This window comes from Scyliorhinus torazame, chromosome 4 (genome assembly GCF_047496885.1).
Source record: "Scyliorhinus torazame isolate Kashiwa2021f chromosome 4, sScyTor2.1, whole genome shotgun sequence".
NCBI classification, from domain to species: Eukaryota; Metazoa; Chordata; class Chondrichthyes; order Carcharhiniformes; family Scyliorhinidae; genus Scyliorhinus; species Scyliorhinus torazame.
This window is the reverse complement of record NC_092710.1, coordinates 33,511,114-33,526,845: the sequence shown is the minus strand read 5'-3', so window position 1 is coordinate 33,526,845 and position 15,732 is coordinate 33,511,114. Positions and strand designations below refer to the sequence as shown.

Genomic DNA, 15,732 nt, shown 5'->3' with positions numbered 1-15,732 from the left:
TATAGAGGTCTATCAAATAATGAGGGGCATAGATAAGGTAGATAGTCAACATCTTTTCCCAAAGGTAGGGGAGTCTAAAACTAGAGGGCATAGGTTTAAGGTGAGAGGGGAGAGATTCAGAAGGGCCCAGAGGGGCAATTTCTTCACTCAGAGGGTAGTGAGTGTCTGGAATGGGCTGCCAGAGGTAGTAGTAGAGGCGGGTACAATTGTGTCTTTTAAAAAACATTTAGATAGTTACATGGGTAAGATGGGTATAGAGGGTTATGGGCCAAGTGCGGGCAACTGGGACTAGCTTAATGGTAAAAACTGGGCGGCATGGACTGGTTGGGCCGAAGGGCCTGTTTCCATGCTGTAAACTTCTATGATTCTATGATTCTATGAAATCACATAACCATCCAAAGTCATATGACACCTGAAGGGCTACTGCAGCATTTAATGTTTATGACCCAACACCCCTGATTATCTGCAAAGAAAAATAAAGTCTAATATTCTTTCTCAAACGTTGCATTCCGCATTTTAAGTCTGGTCTCTTAAGTATAAATGACAGCATCAATAAACAGCATTGTAATAAATGTATTGTAGAATGAAAAATAGAAGAACAATTCTATCTACAGCGTTATTCATTTAATGAGTTGTATGTTAGCTCTAGCAAAATAAGGCAATTACTCTTCAGGTAACCCGTTCGAAATACCAGCAAGGAAATGTTCATTCTCTCCTTCATAAAGGATAGTTTTATATTGACTGCATCATCTCCGCCTATTCTCAGCTTAAAGAGGAACTACGGTTGCCAATATATTGGTGTAACATGGTTGGGAACCTCTAATTAATTGCTTACGGTTGAGAACGTTTAAAGCCTTGTTTAACAACTTAAGAATATAGCCACAATAATAAACAGTTTGAAACACCAACATATACTTTACTAGGGTAGGCAGAATTAAGAAAAAGGTAAAACAGTGCAAAAATATGTTTTATCGTCCAGCATTCAGAATAAATGTCAACTAAATATTCATTGACAGGCAAACTGAGGGGAAACACAGCAAGCTAACATTTTAATGGCATACGCGACAAAGACGGATTGTAAGAATTTTTAAGCAATGCACCCAGACATCCGTGATCACTGTGAGTCACACAATATCGTGAACATTCAGTAGTTCTCACGACTGCTTTCCACTTCTCACTTTGGAAGATCTCGCCTCGGATTTCCCTTAGAGGAGGCTCATATCTGGGCAGCAAGAGACTGCCCAACTCTAGATGGGCCAATCCATCTCCAGAGATTTTTCTACATGGGATATCACAGCTAGATTTCTGCCTCTAATTATTGACTACATTCTAAGTCTATTAAAAACCGCTATCTTCATCAACCTGGCACCCTCCCTGGGTTTCTTTGCCAGCTGCAATTAATTATAAATGTTTTGCGGAGCGTTTCTAAACTCTGACTGTCTCCAGCACTGAATAAGTAGACTTCTGCCAACTTCTCTGCTTCCTACGAATACTGTGACCCCTAATTTCCCAGGGTCTGTTCGCAGCTCCGCTGAATCTTTTGTGAGCTGAAACTACACGTGGCGGAATCTACAAATAACTCCGTCCAGCTGCAAAATAAATTGAAAGAGTACCCTCCTCTCAAAAACACAGAACATTGAAATAATGGGCGAAATCTAATTCTCGTGATATGATAACCTTTCATTTTTTTCAAATGATAACACTTCAACCTGTTTCGCTCGAACACCTATAACAAAGCAGCCCCCTGATATTATTTAAACATTGCTTGGCTAAGGAATTACCCTCATCCACCCTTTGCCGGATAGGTAAGCCCGCCAATTCTTTCATGTATCCCTCCCTTTTATCGTGACTCGATGAAACGAACACGGCTAGCTTTCTGAACTAGCATGTTCTTTCACGTGTCCTGGCATTTTTATCATGCCATCACAAGAATATACATGTCGGTGCTCTACGTTTCCTCGAAGTTATTAACATGAAACATATTACGAAATATTTCGGCACAACATTGCTTCCACGTTTAAATAACCAAATGAAGGAAGTTCTCAGATGCTATAAATTGAACTCTGTACCTGCCTGTCACTCTCCTGTCCAGCTTCGTCGGCTTTGCTCAGGTAGAACTTCAGTTTGTCGCCCTGTGTTTCATTGAGCTTCTCCACAACGTCGAGGGTCCGTTTACACAGAGCCTGGCCCATCGGGTCAAAGAAGACAAGGATCAGGTCGGCCTGCTCCCCTACAGGCGGCAAACAATTGAAAGACTGGGTAATGTACAGAGTGTTCAGAAGTATTAGGAGGCTGAAGGAAATATTTTCAAGGTGCATCGCAAAACCGTCAATGAAATAACACATACTGACATTTTTCAGGCCAACGAAATGGTGGTCCCAAATTTTGTGTCGAACCGAACCTATTTAATCGTTGACATGAAGGAGGTTATTGATGCTTACCTTTCCTTCTTTGAGTCTGGCCATTGAATTCATCTGTCTGCATTCTATCTGAAATTGATTATTCGGTTCCTTTTAACGGCGATGGAAAATCAGGTTTAATCACAGTGTCTTGGTTAAAATATGGAGAATTGCTACTCATCCTGGCACCATTGGTACCCCACGCCCATGGAACTGGATCTGGAAAGATCATTCTGAAGAATCCCGAAAGTTACAGTTAAAGAGGACGCTGAGCGATTCGTTCATGAAGAGGAACTTAGCGAAACAACCGTGGTTTCGGACTTGAGGCACAGTGATGTGAATTGAAACCTCACAAATGATACTTTGTGAAATTTAATGAAATGTTTTTGTACAAGTTCTTGGAGCCTGCTCAATTGCCATGACAAATATTCACGTCACAGAAGGGCAGCTAGCAAGGCAATTCGTCTTGCATATAATCTAACTGCAGCCCAGTAATAGAGTTTAAGGCAGGTTCGCCACAGTGGGAAATGGTATTGGCGACATGATTCGTTAATTACGCCTGGCCCTTGGAACGCCTCCATTTAGTGTTCAGTTGCCTTACGGGCAGCAAATCGCTAGCCTAACGTCGAAGCATGAAACGTAATATCTTTAGGATGCAGAAACAGTGGCGATTTCAAACAGAACATTTAACTCCGGGAATTACAGATGCTGAAGACATGAAATGCTATCCTGCCATCACAAGTTCAACAACTGTTTTCGATATTCCCTTCTCTGCACCTCGCAAGCTGGGGCAGTGAGTTTCCTTGGCCCACGCTCCCAGCATCGAGGACTTAACGTTTGCCCTCCTATTCGAGATTCCTTGACTTGACAATTCTCACAATAGACAGCAGTGTGCTTCGCAAGAATGAACATTTTACTATCAAACCCTGATCATGGCACCGTACCCAATTTCAAAATCTTGTCTTTACCTTCTGTACTTTTCATGTCTTTTATGATACGGACCTTCTCATCGATACAATATGGTCGCATCATATGTGTCTCTTCGATTCCCATGTCCTCTGCATTCTAAATCCTTTACTTTCTCTATGTACGTCATTCTACACCAATATCTTCACAAAATTCCCAATCCTTACAGACGAAATTCACACCAACAGATCCTTTGGGTACAACGAGCGACAGGTTCCCTCGCAAAAATAGACCACCCGACTTATAGGTATATCCGCGACCCTTCAAGTGTTTGCCTCAAAGCCCTGCACTTCTCCGCTGAAGAGCAGCGAACTTGGCAGCAACGCATACGCCCTGTGTTGATCTGCATTCAGAATATTTCTCCATGCCTTTCAGCAGATTCGCCTTCTCTCACTTACAATTCGGAATTAGTTTTCGCTTGGTCTCCGCATTTAAATAACTGCTGCATTATTTTGTATCAACAAAGTTTTAGTATACTCCCGTGCATTAATCTGCTGTTCGTTTATATATTCTTTAACTTTTTTTTAAATCTAAAAGATACGTTTGATATCTTACCAAGCCAGATCAATGATTTGTCTACGTCGAACTCGTAGGTCATGTCACCATCCACCAGACCCGGGGTATCAATAAATGTTAAAAGGTTAAACTTATTTTGTTTAGAGGTGCTAATCTCGGTGGAGAGGTAGTCTGTCACTCCTGTGCAAACACAAAAAAAAATAGGATCAGAAGCCGAAGTGACGCATATCCCGTCCACTTGTAAACGTGGCACAATCGCACAATTATTCGAACCCGTGTTCGATTACTGCCTTGGGTGAATGTGTGGATTTTGTACGTGTCTGCGTGGGATTTCTCTGGGTATTCCGGTTTCCTCCCGCAACAAAGATGTGCAGATTAGGTGGATTGACCATGTTAAATTACCACTTAGTTTCCAAAGATATCCAGGTTAGGTGGATTGACCATGATCAATGCGCAAGGGAGTGGACCGAGAAAGAGTGTGCTTTCGGAAGGACAGTGCACAGTCGATCCGCCGAATGGCATCAATGTGCACACATGTTGTTTTAATAGCTGTTGCAGAACATTTTAGATTGCTACCACACCTGTACAACAAAATACACTTCATGTCTGAAGCCTTTTTTTGGTAACGCGGATTCGCCCAGTTTTCTGGATTAACACACATAATTCTAGTTTACCCATCTCACTTTGGCTTTGTGATCAGCACTGAGGCAGCATATGAAAATGGTAAGATTTCAACGCTGGCATGTTTTTACTAGACCGTCCATGAATTAATTGAATCATAGAGTCATGCATTACAGAAAAGCACCTTTGGCATATCAAGTTTGCAGCGATAAACTGCACGGAATTTACACTATTCCGACTGTCCAGAGCGATCGCCTTGACCATATTCTTGAATGTTTGGACAGTTTTCTCTTGCTCAGCCATGCTGTGAGGTTTCGCGCCTCTAGGATCTTCACAGGTATTTTTAAAAATTAATTGACGGGATGTGGGCGTCGCTGGTTCAGGCCAGAATTTATTGACCATCTAGTGGCACATCAGAAGTTTGTGGTGAGCTGCGGTCTTGAACCGCTGCAGTCCTTGAGGTATAGGTACACCCACAGTGTTGTTAGGGAGGGAATTCCATGATGTCACCCCAGCAACATTGATGGAGCGGCGCTATATTTCCAAATCAGGTGGTGAGTGATTTTGGTGGTGGTGTTTCCAGGGATCTGCTGCTCTTGTCCTTCTAGATGGTAGTGGTCGTGGTTTAGATGGTGTTGTCTCAGGAACCTTTGTGAGTTAATGCAGTGCATCTTGTTGACGGTACACAGGGCTGCCACTGTTGGTCGGTGGTATAGGGTTTGAATGTTTGTGGAAGGGGAGAAATCAAGCGGACTGCTTTGTCCTGAATGGTGTCGAGCATCTTAAGTGTTTTTGGAGCTACACTCATCCAAGCAAGTTGAAACTATTCAATTTTATTCCTGACGTATGCTTTGTTGATGGTGGACAGGCTTTGGGGGGTCAGAAGGCGAGTTGTGCACCGTAAGATGCCTAGCCATGGGTCGAGCATTGCAGACTGCCAGCACACTCTGGATGAAAGAATGTCCTCAAGTTCCCTCTAAACCTTCTGTCCCACAACTTAAAATTATGCCCCCTCGTTCCTGACCCTTCAACTAAGTGGAATAGGTGCTTTCTATGCACCCTAACCATAACCCTCATAATCGTCTGTCCATCAATCAGGTCCCCGTCAGCCTCTACTCTACAACAAAGCCTCTCGTCATGCTTAAATGCTGCATCCCAGACAATATTCCGATGAATCTCCTCTGCAGCTTCTCCAGTGCAACACATCCCACCTATGATGAGGCGACAAGAACTACAAACATGTCATGTTGTGGCCTAACCAAAATTTGCTACAGCTCCAGCATAACCTCCCTGCTCTTATAATCTATGCCACGAATGCTCAATGCAAGTGTCCTGTATGGATTCTTACCTACCATATCCACCTGTCTTGCCACCTACAGGGATCCATGGACAGGACTATGAAGATCTCTCTGTTGCTCTGAACGTCGTAGAATCCTGCTATTCATTGAGTATATCCTTGTCCTATTACTCCTTCCAAAGTGCAGCAGCTCATCCTTTGCAGGGTGGAATGTTATCTTACTCTGATCTGCCAATTTGAGCAACCCATCTCTATCTTCCTGAAAACACGACCTTCCAACTCTCCATTAACCGATCGGCCCAATCTTTGTGTCATTTTCAAATTACTCATCACCCCCTCTCCCAAGCTCCAAATTCCAATCTGGACCTTTTGCATATACCACAAACAATAAGGGTGCAGCCACTGATTTATGTGGTATGCCACTGGACACCTGCCTCTTGTCATACAAACAGCCTTCTACCACCACTTGCTGCTTTCTACCAATAATCGAGATTTGGATCAGATATGTCAAGTTACACTGGATCCCACTGATCGGGCTTCCATGCGGGGCCGTGTCAACGGCTCTGCTGAAATCCATAGAAACTACATCAACTGCAGTACCCTCATCTGAAATGATAGGAATGAAATGATAGTCCACAGAACCCGAGAGGATCAGGGGCTGCGCTCTCCCTTTACAGCGCTGTCTGGTGGTGATTTAACCTGAGTGTCACTGCACATCAGGCGAGCGCCAAAGCCGAGAAGGCGAGGTCGACATGGCGATCACAGCGGTATGGAAATTTATCGCGCTGTCGCTCTGCATCACGAACCAGCCATCCAGAAAACTGAGCAAACAGAACTCCCTCATCTATCTACCAGATCGCTCCGTCGAAAAATCAATCACATTTGTTTGGCATGATCTCCCTCTGACCAAGCTTTGCTGACTCACCTTGGTCAAACCTTCCACCTTACCAGCCTATCCATTCGACAGAACATCCTCCAACATTTCGCCACATTCAGCGATATGACACCACAAAACAAACTGTTTCCGAATATCCACCTTGTGTATACCTAAGAAAATGACCTCCCTGTGACAGAGTCATCCTCTCTTCATTCACGCCATCAATCCGTCCCTCACAAGAGCATGGTTCCATGGGTCTTAGCCAGATGGAACACCTGCCATTTTTCTTCCTCTCATCTCATGATGCCTGACCACAGTACACCTTCCAAATGAAGGAACGATACCTCTGCATATTTATTTTCAATTCAGTGTACTGTATTGTCAGAATAACATGGCCTCTTCAACATTGGTGTGTCTAAACACAGAATTGGTCAGCACTTGCCAGTACCCTTCACCTCAGGCTGCCTTCATTACCATCACCTTCTTGTCGTTTGTCATTTGACATATTTTCCTGGCCGCCTCATGTAATTTTTCAATTAAATTCAACGCAATTTCCGGGAAAAGCCCGATGTTTATACATTGGCCATTCTGCAGACCAATGGACTCAACACCGAGTTAAATAATTTTGTATTATTTACTACTTACTAGCTGTTTCTTCATTCCGTTTCTACTGACGATTAGATTTGTTATTATTCCTTTCTTTGTTCGTTGATTTCACATTCAGACTTGCAATTCGCCTCTCAACTGGATTTTTAGTTCGTTCATTGGCTTAATGCGATATAAAGCATTTTTTTGTCATTCAATCCTTCCTGCATTCAATCACACCACACACATTCCCCTCGTGCAGTCTATCCGCACATTAAGATGCTCAATTTTCAATCTATAGCTCCTTCCTCAACTTGGATGAACATGGGTATCGACTTGAAACGCCATTTTCTCTCAAAAATGCTGCCTGACCTGCCGAATGTTTACAGCATTTTTTTAAGATTTGAGATATTGTTTATTAAATGCATTCATTGAACAGTAGGAAAAAGAAGTGATCATGCTAGGGAATGAGAAGAGGAGATTTAGAAGCATGATTCCAGTATTGCTGATTTTTTTATTCTGCGAGGTTTATCTCGTCCTGGAAATCCTTCTTTAGAGTAGATTCGTTTTGTAGCAAGTTAAATTAAATAATACTAAATCTGGCCTGTGACGATTGGGTGTACATTTCTCCCCTCGCAGAAATCTGCATTGCACAACCAACCTTAATGCAATAGGGTGTAGGATTATCTGATCTGTCCATACAGGGAATGCCTTGGATGCCTTTGCGGTTTGAAAGGTCGAGGTTAACACCTCATTTCATTTCAGTGAAATGTGTCTGCATACCCTCTTGCGATTGACTGAATGATTGTTGCTTAAGAGCTGCAAATTGGGATCAGGTTGGATCGCTCTTTTCTGGCTCAACCACAGGTGATGTGCCGAATAGCCTCGATCTGCGCCCTATGTTTACTGCCTGCTCAGTTATTTCGCTTTAATCTCCCCCTCTCTGCACTCCCCTTGTGTTTCATTTTGCTTCTTTACCACTCGCAGTGAGAGTATAAAGTAACCCGATGAGCATAATTGTAAACCCCATGCATCACATACGGGCAGCACGGTAGCACAGTGGTTAGCACAGTTGCTTCACTGCTCCAGGGTCCCAGGTTCGACTCCCGGCTTGGTTCACTGTCTGACGGAGGGTGCACGTTCCCCCCGTGTCTGCGTGGGTTTGGTGCTCCGGTTTCCTCCCACAGTCCAAAGATGTGCAGGTTTGGTGGATTGGCCATGCTAAATTGCCCTGAGTGTCCAGAAAGGTTAGAGTGGAGGAGTGGGCTTGAATAGGATGCTCATTTCAAGGGCCGGTGCAGACTCGATGGGCCGAATGGCCTCCTTCTGCACTGTAAATTCTATGATCTGCAGAAGTCAATTATGTGTCATACCGCACATCCTGTTTTTCGCCCTGCACTATTCAATGTTTTTACTCGAAGAGAACAGATCTTCACCACCCAATACTACATTCCCCTTTTATTCTCAGCCATACTAATAGCTGCTCTGCATGTACCTTCGATCTGTTCCAATGCCTGGAAGTGCGGGTAAAGGAGCAGCGTCGCACTGCCCTGTGAAAGCAAATACAATGATTAAAAATAGTAAATTCACAATGCCGTTCTATTATTGCAATAACCATTGTATGCGTGGTTTTGCAGTGCAATCGCGTAGCGTCCCATTGTGCGTCACGGCTCTTCCATATATTTGTCCATTTTAAAGCGTACTAAAGCGTACAGAATGAACAAGTGCTGTTTTTTGATAAATCACTCGAAACTACCGCTCGTTCCTCTGCATGTTGCTATGAGTGGGGATCGAATGCCTGTTATGTTCACGTGATCTAAACATCTGATTGTATGCCGGTCAACGCCAACAGTTTTTGATAAGTGGAGTTGGGAGGCGACCTAGCAGATCAGGGCCCGCAGAAATATGTAAAGAATTCAATAACCTCGTTCTTTTGTTTACTGAGACGTGCACTGCAACATACAGAGAGCCGTAGCCTGAACATCGAACTTGCCAACGAGGCAGTCAGCCAAAGACACAGAATGAGTCGTCGCTCGGCAATCGTTCATAGAACCACTCACCGTGAGCGATTCTCTTTTTTTGCCACTGGTGACAAAAGTAAATCCTTGTGTTTCTGTCGCAACGCCTGTTTTCTGTATATGTTCTTCAATGTACCTGAAAGATGCAATTGTCAGAAAACAAGTATTTGGATTGTGAGCCACTTCAATGCTTTCTTGAACTCCAAAGGGTGCTCTCAGACTACCACATGTTTAGGAGAATGGCTTAACGGCCAGAAATCAACGTTATAAGGAAAAATATGTGGAATAATAACCTGCTAATACAATAAGCAGTCTAAAATAAAGACTGCATGTCGGCATTTCGAAATGTCTCATCGACCTGTGCCATACTTACATTTTTACCTTTTTTCTAATTAAAACACATTTAATTGCTATGATCTGTGCGCATTTCCTGTCTTAAATTTAATATTTATGTTGCCCTGGTTGGCCAGGTTTCTATGCCAACTTTCCCTGTTACAATTTAAAAATGCCTCGTTGGAACAAAAAACAAAAACATAAGAACAAAAGCAATGAGCCTGAAGTCGGCCATTAAACCCCACCAGCCATCTCCCTCGTTCTGTTTTGCCCGAAGCCCTTATTTTTCCGATTCCATTAGAGGCGGCCTACCTACTTCTTGACTATACTCAAGGACTGAATATCCACAGTTCTAAGTGGGACAACATTCGAACACGCATAATCAAATGATTGAAAGAATTCCACCTCATATCGGTCTGAGCTATTTGCCACTACCCTGAAAGTTGGCTTCTTAGGTCTGGAGTTTCAAACCAGGTGAAAGAACACTGGTCTTCCCTGACTTCCAAGCTGAGTTTAACAGACTGTAGAAACGGTGAATGTGCCAACAGACTGGATTACTGATGTCATATGAATTTAGTAACTTAACTGGGACTACTAAAAGTTACGATAGCATGTAAAAACAAAGAAAGGGCGACCTGTTCTAAAGCGAGAAATATGTATTCTACTCCAAGTTCGCATGCTACGTGGCTTGGTGGCAAGCGTTCAGGTGGTGGCCGGCTCATGCACTTGCTGCATTTGCCCTTCTGTTATATAGATGTTTCATACTCCATAGGCAGACGTGTACCTTATTTCGCAAATAATTATTTTGGTACACATTTGTACAGATTTTGGAATATGTTTTTTTTCAAAACGTTCGTATACTTCATGTTCTCGTTCTGCTGCCTCCATGTTCAGAATAGTGCCATAATTTAAATTATATTTGATAAGCGATTATTGATGTTGTGTACCACATAGTGTTTTCCACTTCGGATCGCCTCACTTAGATATTCATAAATGTATTTGTGCACTGACGCTGCTCTACTTGCATACAGACAGGTGTTTTAAAAAACCATTTTGAAAATGTTGTCGAAACTTGCTGATGATATATCTTACAACAAAAATAAGAATTATGTCGAGAACCATGAAAATCTGTAACTCGACCACAAGGGGAAAAAATCTGTCAGCATCGCCCTTGTCAAGACAGCTGAGAATCTGATGTGTCTGAAAAGATCGCCTCTCATTCTTATTATCTCTGATAAGTACAGGTCAATCTTACTTACCGACTCCTCATAAGAAAATGCCTACATACCCAGAACCAGCCTGGAAAACCCTTTCTGGACTGAATACAATGTCAGTATATCTTTCAAGAACAAAGAACAAAGAAAAGTACAGCACAGGAACAGTCCCTTCGGCCCTCCAAGCCTGCGCCGACCATGCTGCCCGTCTAAACATAAATCTTCTACACTTCCGGGGTCTGTATCTATTCCCATCCGATTCATGTATTTGTCAAGATGCCCCTGAAACGTCACTATTGTCCCTGCTTCCACCACCACCTCCGGTAGCGAGTTCCAGGCACCCACTACCCTCTGTGTAAAATGACTTGCCTCGTACATCTCCTCTTAACCTATGCCCCTAGTAATTGACCCCTCTACCCTGGGGAAAAGTCTCTGAGTATCCACACTGTCTATGCCCCTCATAACTTTGTAGACCTCTTTCAGGTCACCCCTCAACCTCCTTCGTTCCAGTGAGAACAAACCAAGTTTATTCAACCACTCCTCATAGCTAATGCCCTCCATACCAGGCAACATCCTGGTAAATCTCTTCTGCACACTCTCTAAAGCCCCCACATCCTTCTGGTAGTGTGGGACCCCGAAATCCTTCTCTGCTACATTTTTCTGCAGACTTTCTCAATTAAATAATATTCAGCTCATTTATTCTTCCTACTAAAGTGCATAACTGCTCCGGCTTTCTCTCACAGCCCCACAATATGCAGGTTAGGTGGGTTGGCCTTGACAAATTGCCCCTTAGCGTCCAAAAAAGTTAGGGGGTTTCTGGGCTACCGGGGTACGGTGGAGGTGTGTGCCTCGGTTTCGAACTCTTTTCTAGGGACGGTGCAGACTTGTTGGTCAGGATAGTCTACTTCTGCACTGCAGGGTTTCTATGATATCCATGATTCTATGCGTTCCGAGGAATATTCAGATACCCCAAAGTATTTCGTTCCCAGTTTTGATCTCCCTGTCAATACATCTCTGGCAATGGTTATAAGATAATGCCAATTAAAGCCAGTTCGCGAGGTTAATCCAGTTATTTTGTGCCGAATACTTAGGCATTTAAATATAAAGCCATTAATTTTCCCTTGCTCTAACTTCTTTTCACTTTTAAACCTGTGTGTTGCAGTTTGTACACTCTATCTCTGCATTCACACTCTGTACAACATTACCTAAATAGCTGCCATGTAATATTGCAATATCCATTTGATTTTAGGGTTACAAATGCCCTCTCCAGAGCCACTCCACTCCGATTTAGTTTAAAGCCCTGTTGACGTTTCCAGTTATGATTTTTGCAGGAACATTGGTACCTGCACACTTCATATGTATACCGTCCGAACGGCACAGCCCCATTTTCCCGAGTACGCACAGCAGTGCTCCACGAAACATAAACGCATTTCTCGTACATCAGGCTTTGAGCCACGTATTGATCTCTCTAGTTTTATGAAAACTGTGCCAACTTCTCGCGGCTCAGATAATAATCCACCAAGTATCTCCTTGCAGGTTCTGTTGATTAATTTAGTGCTTCGCTCTTCAAACTCTCTCTGTCTTCCCCTCCCCACGAACTCTTCATCCTCACTAAATTTCCACACTCCGTCAGAAGCCGGATTGAGTGCTGGCAGTACTGAGAGTGTATATACAATTACAGTACAGCAGGAAGGTGTTCGGCCCATCGAGTCTGCACCGACCCTGCGAAAGAGCACCCCGTCCTTTTCCAGTACTTCTATGCCATTGCTACGTTCATAAACCCCGATAAAGACGTCCTCTATCCCCAGTGTAAGTTCCTCTGCCGCCTGGGGCAGGTGCCCTGAATCCACGAGCTGGACAGGCAACACAGTCGTCTCGACTACTGAGAACAGTGTCAAATCCATCTTACTATAATGTCCCCGACTACCACAAACCTCTTCAATGGACCCTCCACTTGAATGGTTCCTGGAACAAAATCCCATTGTTAGTCAGCTCATCCAACCTGCAGCCGCCAGTCTATGCACGCATGCTCCACAGAACCGTTGGACAATTGCAGAGGCTTAGGCTACTGCCCACTCGGCCCCATTACCTGATTCAGGTGCAGTCACACTCTGCTGACGTTACCACTTTTCAAATTAGAAGATTATATCCTAAGGACTGTGACCACCTCCTGAAACAAAGCATCCAGGCAGCTCTCGCGCTCCCTGATCTGTCGCAATGTCCGTAGTTCAGATTGTAACTTGATGATTGATATCCGAAGTTGCTCAAGGCACAGCCACTTACTGCAAACGTGCTTGCACTGGATTATACCGGTAAACATGGGTCCACATATGCTGCACCCTGAACACATCATCTGCCCTGCCATATTTAGTTTATGACGAAGAGGTTGAGTAGACTGGGACTGTACTCATTGGAGTTTAGAAGGATGCGGGGGGGGGGGGGGGGATCTTATTGAGACATATAAAATTATGAAGGGAATAGATAGGATAGATGCGGGCAGGTTGTTTCCACTGGTCGGGGAAAGCAGAACTAGGGGGCATAGCCTCAAAATAAGGGGAGGTAGATTTAGGACGGAGTGTTGGAGGAACTTCTTCACCCAAAGGGTTGAGAATCTCTGGAATTCCTTGCCCAGTGAAGCAGTTGAGGCTCCTTCTTTAAATGTTTTTAAGAAAAAGATAGATACCTTTCTAAAGAAGAAAGGGATTCGGGGATATGGTGTACGGGCCGGAGAGTGGAGCTGAGTCCACAAAGATCAGCCATGCTCTCATTAAATGGCAGAGCAGGCTCGAGGGGCCAGATGGCCTACTCCTGTTCCTAGTTCTTATGTTCTTATGTTCTTGTTCTTAATATATTAATTTATTATTTTATGCAATTATTTATTTTACTTTGGGTAATAACTAAACTTATGACAGACTGCAGGACAAATTTATAACTTCAGGAAATGGACCTTGACCACTTACAGGATATAACAGAGACTGACACACGGCTGGCCTCCTCCCCTAGAGAGCAACATAGAACAATTTCTTCAGGGTGAAAAGCTTCGAAAAGCAAATGTGTGCTACCTTCTCCTCCACACAGCCTCTTCCTTCTCACTAAACTTCCACACTCTTTCCAAAGCCGTGCTCAGTGCTGGTGTTACTGAGAGTGTCTCAATAAATATAGAATGATAGAATCCCTACAGTACAGCGGAATCTATTCGGCCCATCGAATCTGCCGACCCTCCGAAAGAGCACCCCACCTGGGTCAAAGCCCCTGGTCTATGCACATAACCTCAACAAACCTTTAGACACTAATGGACAATTTAGCATGGCCAATCTTTGCACAGATTTGGACTGTGGAAGGAAACCGGAGCACGCGAAGGAACCCCAAGCAGACATGGGGAAAATGTGCAAACTGCGCACAGACATTCACCCGAGTTCGGAATCAAACCTGGCTCCACGGGTCTGTGAGGCAGCAGTGATAATCATTGTGTCACATTGCCGCCCGATCTTCTGAATAGATGGGAACGTTTTCAAAATGTGCTGATAACACAAAGTTTGCTGGAAGGTAAGTTGCGAAGAGGGTATAAGGAGTCTACCAAAATATATACATAAGTTCCTTGAGTGCATAAAGATCTGGCAAGTGGACTACAATATGTGAAAATAAGAATTTATAATTTTGGAATGAAGAATATAAGAAAAGTATACTATCTAAATGGTGAGAGATCATCGAGTTCTAAGATGTAGAGGGATCTGGGTGCCTTTGTGCATGAATGACAAAAGGCCATTATACAGGTACAGCAAGTAATTAGGTAATCAAATCGTATCTGGCCGTTTATTGCGAGGAGAACAAAAAAAAGTAGGAAGGATATGTTTCTGTTTGACCGAGTAGCGAGCACAATTTTCCTCACTATATTTATCTAAGAACGCAAATACTTTGGGAGCGTTGCCAATTTGCACCGGAGACACCAATAATGTTGCCAAGTCTAGGGTATCTACTTTAGTCAGACATTAGTTTGACCGTTATTAATGAAGATATATTGAGGCTTCCGGGTGGGGCGATGACCAGCTGAGTCGCACGTTTCGGCAGCTCCCGGTGAAACTGACTTTTGGGCTCTTGATAGGAGCCCCAACGGCAATTTTGACGGCTAAAAACACTGTGCGGTAAACCAGAAGGGAATCCCCCCTGGATACGGATGAAAAAAGGAGGAGAAAGTGGCCGGATTGCAGTTGATCCTTTAGAACAGCGGCAAGGAAGGCAAGTTTAACATGGGGTCAAGATGGCGTCGGAAGGTGGCAGTTTAACATGGGGCCCTGAACAACAAGAGTTCTTGAAATGCTGTGTGGAAGAGCTCAAAAAGGAAATGAAGAAAGAGCTGTTGGCCCCGATACTACAGGCAATCGAAGGGCTAAAGGAGGAACAAAAGACCCAGGAGCGGGAGCTTCGGGTCATGAAGGCAAAGGCAGCCGAGAATGAGGACGACATACAGGGCCTGATGGTGAAGACGGAGACGCATGAGGCACATCAGAAACGATGTGTGGAAAGGTTGGAGGCACTGGAGAACAACACAAGGAGGAACAACCTGAGGATTCTTGGTCTTCCTGAAGGTGCGGAGGGAGCGGACGTCGGGGCATATGTGAGCACGATGCTGCACTCGTTAATGGGAGCGGAGGCCCCGGCGGGTCCGTTGGAGGTGGAGGGAGCATACCGAGTGATGGCGCGAGGACCGAGAGCAGGAGAAATTCCCAGAATCATAGTGGTGAGATTCCTCCGCTTTAAGGATAGAGAAATGGTCCTTAGATGGGCAAAGAAAACTCGGAGCAGTAAATGGGAGAACGCGGTGATCCGCGTTTATCAAGACTGGAGTGCGGAGGTGGCGAGAAGGAGGGCGAGCTTTAATCGGGCCAAGGCGGTGCTTCATAAAAAG

At 44.1% G+C, this 15,732-nt stretch overlaps 1 protein-coding gene across 1 annotated transcript in view; it reads right to left on the bottom strand.

The window, feature by feature from the left end:
- Nucleotides 1-15,732, bottom strand: part of LOC140410178 (uncharacterized) — a 50,998-nt gene that overhangs the window by 24,349 nt on the left and 10,917 nt on the right. Inside the window, exons 3-6 of the mRNA XM_072498161.1 lie at nt 9,322-9,415; nt 8,757-8,811; nt 3,921-4,061; nt 2,070-2,230 (exon numbers count right to left, since the gene is read on the bottom strand). Coding sequence (XP_072354262.1) covers nt 2,070-2,230; nt 3,921-4,061; nt 8,757-8,811; nt 9,322-9,415 — 451 coding nt within the window. The remainder of the gene's footprint in view (nt 1-2,069; nt 2,231-3,920; nt 4,062-8,756; nt 8,812-9,321; nt 9,416-15,732) is intronic.